Here is a 14,940-nt window from a genome sequence, read left to right on the forward strand (position 1 = left end):
AGATTTAGCCTTCAGTGACTTTTTCCTTTTCCCAAACTTAAAAAAATGGCTAAGTGGACAACGTTTTTTTTCAAATGAAGAAGTCATCGATCGGACAAATGCTTATTTTGAGGACCTTCCGAAAACTTATTTTTCTGACGGTTTAAAAAAAATTGAGAAACGTCTAACCAAGTGTATTGAGCTCCAAGGAGATTATGTTGAGAAATAAAAAAAAAATACAAAAAAAAAACTGTTTTAATGCTTTTTTCTAAGGAATTATTGACCCACCCTCGTATCTATCATTCAAAAAGTATACACAGTATACAGAGGCTTTGCTGATTTAAAGAAACACAATTTACATAAAAGTGCTTCTATTTCTGTTTGAGGTTTGTGTGGCTCGGCTGCTTTGTGCATAACTACGCTCAAGTAGATGTCCTTAAAGCATTGTTAATTATAAAAGTGAATTCGAAAAAATCCTGCCTTTCATTCGTTTTTGAAATCAACACCAGATACACATACCTACTTACTAAATTGTTCTTCGGAAAAATATAACAGATAAATTTTCATATATTCACCTGTGTAATATATACTTACTATTGAAAAATATGTAGGAACTCAAGCGTTGTATGCGCCTACTCAAACATACCTACCGATCATCTTCAAATAAATAAATAACATTGGTAACCTATGAAATGAAAAAATATTACTAACTTGTCAATAATAATTGTAGTGTATGAAAGTGTGAGGCGCCTAAAATGGATAAGTACCTACCTTTTTTTAGGTGTCCTGGTTTGGGGGGAAAAATAAATGGTCACGTTAGGGTGTATACTTACACCACAATGATAATTTATATTTTACCACCGAATAATGCACTTTTTCTCGTGTTACCAATGTCATGAACAATCAATCACTCCTGTCTAGGGAATCCAATCTCGAGCCAAAATTTTGATCCCGGGATTTCGGGATTATAACCCTTTTGACATTTTGTGAAATCTCAGGGAATCCCTACATCCAAGTTCAATGGAATTCCTGGCCTGGTTCTCAGAATTCCATGGTTTTGCAGAAGCCTGATTAGAAATAAACATTTTACACAGACAAAGCTTAATTGATTGAAGCTGAAAAAATGGTTACTAGTACTGACATTTTGCATCACAAATTTGTAGCAAACTCCACACTTCTCCCATATGCATTTTCAGTACTGCTTGCACGGTGATAATTACATTTTCTATACTTACCAAAATTCAACAATATTAAAAACGTTCTGGTATCACTATTGAGTGTTGTAATATAAAAAATAATCATTGACTCACTCCATATTAGTCAGTTAATAATAACATTGAAAACGTCTAATGAATGGAATATGAATAATTTGAAAGAAAATGTTTCTGTGAAAAGTGAAATAATTTCTTTAATTTTCATTTAATTTTCAAATCAATGTTTTTTAGATGGCCATGTCAAAATAAAAGCAGTATATTAATAGTAATCCTATGTTTTAAAATATTCACTTTATTTTAATATACCTATAACTATTTATATGGGAATTCAGATTTTTGATTCATTTACAAATTATGTCAGACATTAATTTATTGAAATATGACAGCATTACTTTCTGCTTCATTAAATAATTTTATAATAATTACACAGTCCAGAACAATCGTTGGTAATCCCAGCATGAAATGACGATCACGATTATCTTAGATTCTAACATTTGCAACGACAGCGTACAATGAATCATGCCACAACTAGTAGACCGCTGAAAGAGATAAATATTCAACTTACGAAACCATTACTAGTAATTATTGAGAAATAACACCCCATAGACAAAGAATACAGTAAAACCTCGCTAATTCGAAATCGATGGGATCGAAAATAAAACAAATTTCAAAATATACAGCTAAACAGTAAAAAAGATTAGTTTTGTTACAATTTTGTAACATTATTTCTTTTTGATACAATTTCTTTCAGATTAATAATATTAGCAGTGGCGACTACTATGGTTCATTCATTGAATTAGTGGAAATCACTATAAATGGAATTTATGAATTTTCCTCAATATTTCAATTTACAGTGAATTTCGAATTAAGTTGGGTTTTTCTGTACATTGAAAATGATATGATCCAGTTGCATACATTTTATTATATCTCCAGATGTCATAACAAAATGAAAAACAAGGAAAGTGATGTATTAATTGATACACAAACCATCATTTTACATAAAAATTTATTTTAATTAATTTCTTAAATAGTTACATTTTATAAAAATAATGTTATCCTAAATTTTAATTAGAGAACAGCTTTCGCTCCACAATAACACAATAAAATGCATATTTCAAGGAAATGATCTTTCCAAAAATTGCAAATGAGATTGTTTATTATTAAATCAATATTATGCCAGGTCGCAATAATCATATTATAGATAAAGAAACGTTTTCACGAAATTGAGATAATTAACTTGAAAGTTTGCCTCTTCTCAGATACATGCATTCTGCACAAAGGCGTTTTTATAACCAGATGGTACGTAACTCCTATCGAATTTATTTGACCCAAGAATAAATAAAACAATTCATATAGTGTCAGCCAAACATTACTTTCACAAAATCTTACATTCATTTATAGTAAGTACATATTTATTGAAAGTGATACTTGGTTTCTTTTATTGAAACTACACTTAAAACAAAGTCCAGCGTATTTATTTAAGCATAAAATAAATTAATACATACAGTTAGAACCACGATTATTCAGACTCATCAAAACAAATATGGATAATCGAAGAAAAACAGTTTATCATCTATCCATGTCTTTTTCTTTTGCATATTTAATGAAACTATTAAACATACTGAAATCTGGCCTATCAAGGTATTATTGTATTTCAAAATTTTAAAATAAATCTCACAAATATACAGAATTTCAAATTAGAATATACAGGTTGTAAATTCTCAATTTCTACTGGCATACACATGTTGAGTTATTAAAATTTTGAAGAATTGATTACCATAGCAGGCTCGGTTTTAAGATGTCTGTTAACACTCAACAATGACACTTAAATGATATAAAAGAAAAAATTACAAAATCAACGTAAAAAACTTTGGTGCCAATATACCCACCCAGTCAGTCATGAACGGGAATGGAACCATTGGGAGTATAACACTGCTAGTCCGATTTCTATAAACTGGTGTACACGTCATCGCGGTTCTTTTATGAACTAGTGGAACTAAATTCCTAAATTCCTCCCACTTCATCATCTTAACACTGCATTACGTCCGCCCCCGCCAAATCCATTGTCAATGCGACGCTAGTGACGCGATGACGTGTACGCCAGCTTATAGAAATCGGGAGTCTATTCACATGCACGATGCTGTACAGAGGGGCAACCAGATTTTAGTTCCCCTAACCACCACTGTTGTATAGATGAAAATTGGGATACGATGATTGTAAAACAATATAACTGGAAATAATTAATGTACAGAGCAAGGTGATTCTTTGCCATTGAACAGTGGAAGTGTTAAATTGGTTTAGTTGATGTATTTTTTGTAGTAATGTGGGAAACCTTTCAAATATAAGAAAATACATAATAAGTGTGTGAATGTTACGAATGATACAGTATTTCCTAAGATTCTTGATTTTCTAAGATATTTGGATGGTATTCTATGTGGTGCCTGCCATGGCTCTTGCTTGAGCACGTACTCGCTTATCATATTCCAGTCGGTTTTGGCTGAAAAATAAGAGATAAAATCATTAGAAAAGGCCAAAAAGTATAGACCTAATACCAAAGAAAAGGAATTATAAGAATTACTTAATTGAGCAATCATTGTTTCCATAAAAAAACGTGAGATCACGTGACTCAAAAATGAGTAGATTTGGAGAAAATAAAAAAACCCTTCTATCACATGTCAGATTGGTGGTGTGGCGTGTTAAGCATGAGGTTACCCTAAAGTGGTTCTGATACATTTTGGCAGATTTTACTGACACTTCATTTTCAGCTCAAAATTGCCACGGAGAGCATTTGTCTGATAACATTTTAAATACCAAGTCAATCAACATTTCACAGTTTTTGCCCGTGGCACGATCTTACCGTGAGCTCACGTGCGTTCTTGTGACTTGATGGCAGTGGTGATGGTTGGAGGTATGCCGTGGAGATTCGACACAAATAGTATACACTAAACATTTCATACTTATTTTGTTTTTATTGAACTAAGATTACAAATTGCAGATAGTATTGATTAGTTTTTAAAATCCAATTAAGCCCTTCCTAGACTAAACCGTTATTAAGGTAGACTGTAGAGATCCGACAAAAATAATGCACACTTTATCAGTCATACTTATTTTGTTTCATTGAACTAAGAATACAAATTGCAGATGGTTTTTATAATGTCATTAAACCTTGCCTAACCAGACCATAATAAATAGAATAACATTTTTTTTCTTTTATGATTTGCTCTAGGCAGAGTTTAGCTTAAATTAAAAAAATAACCAATCGCAAGTGGAGAACTACAAGGTTCTAAGGAATTGTTCTTGGCGAAACAAAAATAACAATAAGTCTGCTTATAATACTACTTCATTGTTGGTTTGTTTTTTCAAGGATCACTTAGAACCTCGTAATATTAGGCTCGCGCAAAACCTAAAATTTGAATTCTTACTTCAATGAGAAGAAATAACTGATATAAGTTTAGTGTGCACTATTTATATCAAATCTCCACAGGTAAGGAATCGGGTCTCAACAGTAAGGAATAATTTATTAACTAACCAGTAAATAGTATAGGCTTCAGCTTGTGCAGGGTCTTTTACATTAGGCTCATTGAGTAGATCTTGGATTCCGAGGAGGACTTGCTTGATGGTGATGGAGGGACGCCAATCTTTTTCTTCGTCCAGTAAAGAGAGACAGACGGTGCCTGACGGGTAGACGTTGGGGTGGAAAAGCGGGGGCTCAAATTTGCATTTGGGTGGACTAGAGGGGTAGTCGTCTTTGAAGATCATTCTTAGTTTGTATGAACCGCCTTCCCAGGAAGTCTACAGTTGAAGAAAAATGTGGATTAGGGTAATAAAATATCAGTAAATAATATTGATTTACCGTTGAAGATCATCAAGCCAATCAGTAAATAAATTTCACTGTATGGTTATTTGTGAGACCCATTTGACATCGCTGTAACTTGGACGTGACATCCTGACACATTTAAGGGCGGACGTACTCAGCGTGGGTCAAAATGGAGCTTTTTTCTATTTTCAAAGCATGATCCTGGACATACCTTAAACGTTGTAGATAATCTATTTGTATAATTTTGAAGCCTTATTATCCTTTATATTTATTTTAAACATTTGATGACTGCATAAAGTATTTGTATTACATAAAATAGTATTCATTTAAAATTCTCGCTCTAATGTTTTAGAATATAGTCATATTTCGGTACATAACTGTGCAGGGGTGTTAAAATTTTTTACATTCATTAATTTTTAAACGCATTTATAAAACCATTAGTATAATTTATGACGAGATAATTTTAGCAAAACATTTACGATAAAAAATTATATTGATAATGTCTGTGATCCCAAATTTGAAAAGAATTAGGCATTTTATTATTCAAAAAATGGGCAAGATTAACACATTTGAAGATAATTCTAAAGATACTCATTATAAGCTATGTCTTTGACCATTCAAGTGTGATAAACATCCTACGAATAATGATTGCTTTATAATAATTATTAACCTAAGAATAAGGTAGTGTTTTTTTGAAATACGCCATTTCTTTTGGCATTCCCCAGTGGTTAAGCTACAACATACGGCCGTAGCCATAAAATGACAAACTATAATTGAAGTAGGGAGTAAAATGATGTTAACTCGCATGTTTCAACATGTACCGTTTAAAAAATAAAGATTTTTTTTTCGGTTAGGTATATGTTCAAACACGCGCGTTAACATGATCTTACTCCCCTACTTCAATTTTAGTAGGTAGTAGTAGGTAGTTTTTACCAGCCAGAACCATAATCGAGCTGACGCATAGTAATGGTTGATTACAAGGAAAAAAAATTAATAAAAACATATAACCGGCAACATTGTTTGTTCAAGTGCCGATAAAAATAAAGGGAACAGCATCATCGCATTCTTTTACCCGCTGACGAATGATTTTCGCGTGCAGTAGAATCTTCCAGAAGCGGTTTACTAGCCAATTTGTAAACAGTGCGATTCACGCGCTCCGCAATTTTTTTATGAAAATGTAATAATCAAAGCTGTGTACTGTAAATAAAATCTCGCCGTTTTCGACCAGCATTCCAGTGTTTAATTTGTTCACTTCCAAGTCCCGAACAACAGACGATGACCAGCATACTGAACGAGACAGGAAAATGCATCTTCTCGCTCGCGCCATTTTGACAGGAGGTGACAGTAGGTATGTAAGTGAAAAAAATGAGAATAAAACCAAATAAAACAAAAATCTTAAACGGCATCTGTGATATATTTTCCGTTATGGTAAATTGATATTTTGTGTCAATTTTCGACCATTATCTCGATGTACCTATTCTTAAAACAGACATTGCATATTGAATTTAATTCGTATGGAAAAGTTACACGCGTCCAAAGACGTCACTATGGCGTGTCCGGTTCTTAACGCCGATCAACTACTACATGACGCCACACGTTAGCGGGAGCAATAGGTAAAGTTTTAATAGTCTTTTGAATAGTTTGTGGAATCTGTCAGCGCGTACAATTTTCCACGTGGTCACATGGAAGATATTTTTTAACTATCAAGTTCAGATGAGTCGCAAGCATGATGAAGATTATATTGAAGTTGTTAATAGGACTTACCGATTTTTTTCCAGGAATGGCGCATTCCCATGTCATCAGGCTTAAACTTCCATCAGCATTTTTCATGGGTCTGGCAACGAAACCCTGAAACAGAATTAAATCTTTCTTAAATCTTACAACAAATTAACATTCTACATAGTAAATAAATTTCAAACATCAATTTTCAAAACTTTTCTAAATACAGAAATTAGTTGATTTTAAAAACTAAAAAAACCAAAGATGTTACTTTTTTCTATCAGCTTTTGTATGTCAATGCTTAAGGTTGTACCTCAGTTGAGGCACGGTCTAAAAAGATCGTGGCTAGGCGATGCGCGAATTGCGGATCGCAGGTGCAAATGACGCATGCCAAACGAAATATAATTTGTCATATAATTCCAACATACATACATTTTATGTTGTTTATTGTTCTATTAGTAACAATAATTATCTATTCATTGACATGTTTTCTTTTAAAAGTAAATAGGTGGCCATATACGTACAGTTTTCGTAACAGGTTGAACATGGCACAGACAATAACTGTTCAATAACTGTACGTGTGGACACACCACAGATCAGTTTAACTACCCCATTTAAATCTGTCGAACTGTCAACAGACGTGCCCATATACGTACAGTTATTGTCTGTGGCAGAGCAAGTGCCAAAAACTATGGAGGTTAGGTTCGCGGAGATATTACACAGGGGTATTGTTTCAATTAGTTTTAGGTAGAGTATACTTGAACGATATTGATGCACGAATAATTTATTTTACTTTGAATTTATTATGGTTATAATTGTTTTTATTAGAAACAAATTGACATAAAATACACACCTATGACGTTGGTAAAATAAATCAAGATTTCGCTAGTGGATTGTGTATTTTATCGATTCACCGAAACAATATTATACACATTCATGTAAATATAAAATATAATCTTTTCTTTTGAATAAATTATTCCCTTTAATGGACAGTATTAATTAAGTAAGAAAACGGTAATATTTATAAAGGTATTGATTTTATATACAATAAATTTAAACCTAAATAAATAAATTTAATTTAAATGCCACAAAATTATATTTACATCAATCATCAGTATAATAATTAATTACTATGATATTATTAAAATATGTACTTAAATTTTATTTAGATTTAGCGACATTGTCATTCACAATTAGGTATATTAATTTATGTTGTGAACGTCTTAAATTAATAATTTTTAATATTCACTACATACAATAAATAAAATTTGAGTACTGAGTTATTAGTCTATATTTTCACAATAACTAAATATTTATAATGCTCTCTAAAATTTTTACATTTATATTATATTGTATAAAATAATATGTTTACATAAATAACTATTACCTACTTGGTTTTACTCTCGTAAAAATATATAAAATATAATATTTGCGATCTCCGCGTACATAATATTATTACATTTTTAATAATAAATGAATTTGTATTTTATAACAAGCAACACCAGCCGCAATTGTATCGCGCGGTATATTCTACTTCACGTTACCAACATCTAACGTCACCCGAAAACTTTCGGCTAGTTGAAATTCCAACAGTTTTACAAAAACACGGGAGTGGGGGGTCGCTGGCAGTTTGAACATGGCACACATCTGACAGGTCGAAAAGTGTCCGTCTATGGGCGCAGCAGATTATCTACCAAAGATAACTGTATGGCCGCCATTACGTATTAACTGGCATGTTCAACCTCTTACGAAAACTGTACATATATGGCCGCCTAATGGGTAATGTTTTTAGTCATCTTTACACGATTTAAGAATAAATACGCCTGTCGCCATCACGAAACAAAGTGACGTGTTTTCAGCTCGATGTTCTCTCAGAATGCGAGCGAGTCCAAAATTTCGTCGCGCCTATAGTTGAAAATTATTTGCCGTTTCACTGATGAATCACCTTAAGCCTCAATGGCATTGAGCTACTTTACAAGCGGCTTGTTGGCGAATTTAAAAGCGGGCAAGTCAGCTAGTGCGATTGTGATGATGACACACAAAACTTTCCACTCGCTCAGAAGCCAACAAGCTTTCGAGTTGAAACCGTCATTTTTGGTACTATTTTGACAGGACGTATTGAGTAGTTTATTTTTTTACCGGAAGGTCGCTACTATCGCTCTACTGCGCAGACGCAATAGGCACACACGCCAGCTTGTAGTGTGTGAAGTTGACCGGCTTTCAACTTTTTTCGGTAGATTGTTTATAATCTGCTTGTGAGCTTGTTCGATGACGACACTAGGCGAGTTTATAAACAGATCGTAAATTCGCCAAGAAGCAGCTTGTAAAGTAGCTTAATGTCATTTGAGGCTTTCGATAATATTATTTGCTTTACTATATTCTGAATGTCAACATTTTATTTTTAGTCCAGCAGAAAATGTATTGTTATTATCTCTTCTGTAAAATTAACATTAATATTATTAGAGAAATCAACAAAACAAAAGAAAGGCGACCTTCCACATCTGCTTGTTGATGGACTAATCCACCATAAAAATATAGGTTCAAATAAACTACCACCACTAATAATCAGAGGAGCTTGATGAAACGTATTTTTTTATTCTATTCTTTCCGGAAACCCTTTCTTTATGCTGTGGGAATTATTCTTGAACAATTAACTTCGGCAGAAAAACCTGCATCGGCCAGCGTTTCTGCAAGTGAAGTTCGAATTTCAAAACTTCTGACAGATTACTGAAAACTTACTGTCAATTTTAATATTTAGTTACTTGATATCCATGCACAGTGGTGCTGGGTTCAAGGGTATTCAAATGAGAAGACTTACAAAGGGATGGTCCTTCCGCCAAGCTTTCCTTTCTTCAGCGAGACGTACGCTAGCTATACCAGCCATGATTAACAACCTCTGCAACAATAAAACGAAAGTTGGTTCAGTTCATTAAACGGTAACCGATATTACCCTGGGCAACCAATTTTTATATTCATATATATCTTTAAGGGCGGATATTTTTGTTATATAATTTGTCGCGTGAAAGTATTGTGAGATATTGTTATAATTATTAGTTTAAATTTTAACCTCGATCTAGTTCACTAGTTCAGTCAGCCACAAGACAAAACAAAGCTGTCGCCCTTGTCTATTCAACATCCGGTTAAACATGGCGTCGTAGAGACTATTTTTGAATCGTCCAAAAATATTGTATAAAAATGCTAATTGTAATAAAGCTATCGAATTGAAAAAATGCAAGATTAAAAAATATTTTATAGAAATAAGACTTCGGTCATCCATTTTAATTAATTATTGCTTAAATACACTTACAAGGTACCGGAAATGTTCATTAGCCATCTGGCGAATGTTAGTCGAACGAATTTACCATAATTGTCTATGCTCAAATAAATATTCATCCAGTAGAAAAGACCACTACACCCCTGATGCCACTGGCATTTTTTGTGATAATAAAAAAATAACTCAATTATTTCATTTTCAATCAAAATTAGATACAACTGGATACGACATATTTTTATTTTGATAACTACATACGCAATATATGACAAAGGATTTTGGCGCGAAACTTTGTGTATCGGCAAACGAGATAGGTAGCATTTTAGCTAACCCGTCGTTGGCAAGCAAAAATACCTAGGTAGGTACCTCATTCCCAAAGAACTTCGGTCTTCTATCTATTCTCCTGCCTGCTGCCAATGGAAACAAACAAACAAGTAAAATTGGACGTACGTCCTACCTAGTTTAGTTTTTGCCAGATATTGAAAATTAGGAGGGTACCTAGTTAAAAATAATATCTGAAGCCATTTGATCGCGGCGACTATAAATGAAATAAGTAAATTAATAGGGACCTACCTAATACTAAACTTATCGCCAGACAACACTGATGACTTAAAATCAGTATTGTCACGTCGTGTCTCGCACGATATTAATTCATCTGGAAATGATATAAATGCCTGCACTGTCGCTGCTGTCTGTCCCGGTCGCCGCACTCTGACGATTCGCTTTATTATCATCTATGACATTATTCATTTTAATTACCTACTAGTGTCGATTTTTGATGGAGATAGATTGTATTAGGTATTTTAAAGATAGCACTGTCCAATCTCTTTGAATTATAAAGGTAGGACTTGAACCTGTAACCAATGGATTTGCACCAATTAAAGTACGAGCATCCTACCTACCTACCTACTCGATTACTAGTAAAATAGTTCTTACATGAAAATGCTTATCAAATTGCGTTAATATTGGCTATCGAATCTTGTGTTCTAAATCAAGGTAGATATCAATAATTAAGTGTCTTAAAAATAAAAAATTCTTTTTATTACAATAACCTATTAATTATTGACTTTATTTGACTCGGCTCGCAATCTCGGTTTGCTCGTCCCTGAGTCAATTTCACTCCACCATTGGTAGACCATAAACAAGAAGGCGGTAACCAGTGCTGCCGACGTGGCGATTGATAATAATTATTCAAGCATTAAGGTGACGCATCAGTGAAACGCCAAATAATTTTCAACTGTACGCGCGACGAAATTTTGGACTCGCTGCCATTCACTGAGAGAATGTTGACCCGGGAACACGTCACTTTGCTGCGTGATGGCGACGGGTCAATTAATTCTAAAATCGTGTAAAGATGACTAAAAACGTTACCCATTTACTTTAAAAAGAAAACATGTCAATGAATATATTATTATTGTTACTAATAGAACAATAAACAGAACATAAAATGGACGTATGTTGGATTTATATGACAATTAATATTTCGTTTGACAGGCGTCATTTTCACCCGCCACCCGCAATCCGCGCATCGCCTAGCGACGATCTTTTTAGACCGTGCCTCAACTAATGCATGGCCTTAAAGAGCTTGCAATGGGATGCTACGCCACTGAATTTGTTCATAAAAGAAGTTTCCAAATTGGCTAGGTAGGTACCTACCTGCTCAAATCAAAAAATACTTGTGATTTATGAGAAAATCCTTACTTTACAAAAAAAGTTTGCTGTATGTAAGTACTAACCTAGGATTTTTATGGAAATTATGAAATATATATATTTTTCATATAATATTAATTATGCTCATAAGCAATGACATTATTAATGGACAACGCACTCAGTAGGTACTACTTATCTAGCAAGTAAATTCGCGCATAGCTACTTTCGCACCAGTATGGTGGACGTCACGTGACAAAATTTCGCAATTTCCACTATGCGATATCACGCATCGGGAATTTATAGCAATATCACCTTTATTGTAATGGCGTTAGAACAGTGTTTCTAGTGTAAAAGTTCATTTGAGTGAACGATATTGTTATTAAAATATGAATTATGCCATTCGGCAGACCCGACAAAAAAGTGAGTGTCATTTTTCCAGATCCTTCGTCCATATTAATGTCATTGCTCATAAGTCATTTAATTTAGTAGCGAAGCTCTGAAAAATCTGACAACTAGCAACAAGTAGGTATTTAATATAATTAATTAGTAGGTATTTTTGTACCTACTATACGTTTGGTCCGCAGACTATGTAGGTACCGTCGTGACCCCGAGCTTCGCCTGCAGTACCTTACATCGCCTATTTTAGTTAAACCTAAAAATTACCCTTCTTTTTTTGACAATGGCATTCCTACTATCTTTCCAAAGATATATTTTTTATAGTGGTAACATTTGTGCCCAAATTTGAATCTAGCTTCATGTGGATGTGTCAGGAAAACACGTTTGTTTGTGATGCGGGAGTGTCGAGTTTCAAATTGTCTTACAAAAATTTGTCTGTAAAAAGAATCTGTTGAAGGTAAGTTATTATTTTTGTATTCTATAGGTTTAATAAAGTTTTATGTTTATAAATTGAAAACATTTAGAACTCTATCTTTGATTATAAGCATTTAATTTGAATTAATAAGAGACTCGAGCCTTTTCCCGCCAAAGTGATCCCAGCTTCGCCTACGCGTAGGGTTGGCACCACCATGTGTACTTTTTATTATTTTACATTCCATGAATTATTTTTTTGAAATATCTGTATTAAAATAATATGTCTGCATAATCTTGTCAACAAATATGACTTATTAACTACATGAGTATATTTTTTGTTTCAGACAAAATATTCCGTGTGAAGAAAATGTCTAATAAAAAAAGAAATTACACCACCAAACACGACGAGGAGATGATGAATATTGCATTAGAATTAATGCGAGATAAAAAGTTATCGTCGTATCAAGCGGAAAAACAGTTTGGCATTCCAAGAAGAACATTGCTGGATAGGCTACATGGTAAAACATGTAAAACCAGTTGGTTCTCCAACCCGTCTTACTCAGGAAGAAGAAGACAAAATTGTGAAAGTTTTAATTGCTGCTGGGGATTACGGTTGTCCACTGACTCTGCTGGACTTAAGACTTGTGGTGCATCGATACCTATTGTCCAATGGGCGACAATTTTTATTTGATGGCAATCCGCCAGGGAAAAAGTGGGCATATTCTTTTCTTAAACGTAACAAAGTTAATTTAACAACACGATCCACTCAAAATATAAAAAGATCACGCGCCGAAAAAAATTCAAGTGAAATCGAAATGTAATTGAAAAACTTGAAAGAAACATTGAAAGATGTACCACCGGAAAACATTTTAAATTATGATGAAACCAATTTGGTGGATGACCCGGGTGCGTCCAAGTGCATTTTTCGCCGCGGTATTAAATATCCAGAACGTGTAGTGAATTACACCAAAGGATCAATTTCTGTGATGTTTGCCATATCTGCAGGTGGTGTTTGCTTGCCACCGTATGTGGTGTATAAAGCGGAACATTTATTTCATTAGTGGCGAATAAATGGACCTATTGGAGCAAGATATAACAGGAGCAAATCTGGCTGGTTTGATTCTGTTATTTTTGAAGACTGGTTCCAACAAATAGCTATACCTTGGGCTAATTCTAAAATTGGACCAAAGGTTATAATTGGAGATAATTTGGCGACACACATCAATCATTACTTTGTGGATTTGTGTCAATCAAACAATATTAAATTTGTTTTTTTGCCACCAAACTCGAGTCATTTGACTCAACCGTTAGATGTTTGTAACTTTGGGCCCATGAAGAAGTTGTGGCGTACTATATTATTAAAATATAAATACCAGAATCCAAGAGAAACATCTCTAAATAAGACACATTTTCCAGAACTCCTTAAACAGCTGATTAACGAATTGGACGAAAAAAGGCATAATATTACTAGTGCTTTTGTAAATACCGGCATATACCCTTTTAACCCAGAGAAAGTACTGCGGAAATTTCCTGATGTATCAAATAGAAATGAATATTCAATAGAAAAATCATTTTTAGATTACCTGAAGGAAAAAAGGGCACCCAACCCTATGAAGAAAGAAAGAAATAAAAGACTTTACATCCAGCCTGGTACGTCTGCGTCAACTTACAATTTTCCCCCAGAACGTTCTAATACATCCAGTAAAATCATTGTTCCAGAATATGCTAATACATCAGCGAATAGCATAATTGTACCAGAACATTCTAATACATCTAATGAAATAATTCTACCTGGAACATCTAAAGATCCAAAAGATTGGAAATGCTCCGAACACGAAAGGCATCAAAACAAAAAAAATACAGTAACTTCGGATATTCAAATAATTCCACCCACTAAAACTAAGAAGCGAAAAGAACACATTATACTTACAGATTCATCAGATTCTGAAGAGACTATTAGAAGCATTAGTAGATATTCGCTATTAGATGAATCTGATGACTTTTTGCCTCGAGAAGATAGTGATGTTGACACCGAATCTATTAAATTCTTTGAAGTATCTGAAGAATTTAAGAGTAGAAACATAAAAACTGATATTGATTTCAATATAACAAGCGAAATACCTGAACAGTATGACAATCTGGCAGTTAATTGTTTTGTTTTAGTCAAATTTCCTCTCCAGAAATCGGATCGCTTTCATATTGGGCAAGTGATTAAAAAAATAAGTGAAACTTATATGATAAAATTTTTGAGAAATAAAGGAAGAAACAGATATGGCTGGCCGGTGGTAGATGATATTTGTCAAATTAATAAAACCGATATTGTTTTGGTTCTAAACGAACCGAAACCACATCGCAGAGGAATTTTGATTTTTGATTCAGAAGTTTTAAACAATTTTTCAGTATATTAATAAGCTGTATTCTAATGTGTATAGTGTATATGACATTATGAGTGAATAAATATTGTGTTATGTGCATAAAAG

General features: G+C 33.5%; 1 protein-coding gene across 1 annotated transcript; it reads right to left on the reverse strand.

The window, feature by feature from the left end:
• Nucleotides 1–2,182: 2,182 nt before the first annotated feature.
• LOC147073908 (SUMO-conjugating enzyme UBC9-A-like) lies at nucleotides 2,183–9,832 on the reverse strand. The gene is made up of 5 exons (XM_085944308.1): nucleotides 9,797–9,832; nucleotides 9,548–9,625; nucleotides 6,775–6,858; nucleotides 4,723–4,985; nucleotides 2,183–3,690 (listed from the first exon to the last, which is right to left on the reverse strand). The coding sequence occupies exons 2-5, from the start codon at nucleotides 9,611–9,613 to the stop codon at nucleotides 3,624–3,626; spliced, it is 480 nt and encodes a 159-aa protein (XP_085800434.1). The 5' UTR covers nucleotides 9,614–9,625; nucleotides 9,797–9,832; the 3' UTR covers nucleotides 2,183–3,623.
• Between the last annotated feature and the right edge of the window lie 5,108 nt (nucleotides 9,833–14,940).

This window comes from Rhyacophila brunnea, unplaced genomic scaffold (genome assembly GCF_057557595.1).
Source record: "Rhyacophila brunnea isolate RB1 unplaced genomic scaffold, BYU_Rbru_1.0 scaffold_17, whole genome shotgun sequence".
Lineage (NCBI taxonomy): Eukaryota > Metazoa > Arthropoda > Insecta > Trichoptera > Rhyacophilidae > Rhyacophila > Rhyacophila brunnea.

Bases quoted from the DNA above. Each gene is read 5' to 3' on its own strand.
- LOC147073908 (XM_085944308.1), bottom strand. From the start codon at position 9,613: ATGGCTGGTATAGCTAGCGTACGTCTCGCTGAAGAAAGGAAAGCTTGG. The intron at 6,859-9,547 runs GTAAGTCTTCTC...ATTCTGTTTCAG, and splicing joins GGCGGAAGGACCATCCCTTT to GGTTTCGTTGCCAGACCCAT. The intron at 4,986-6,774 runs GTAAGTCCTATT...CTTCAACTGTAG, and splicing joins CCATTCCTGGAAAAAAATCG to ACTTCCTGGGAAGGCGGTTC.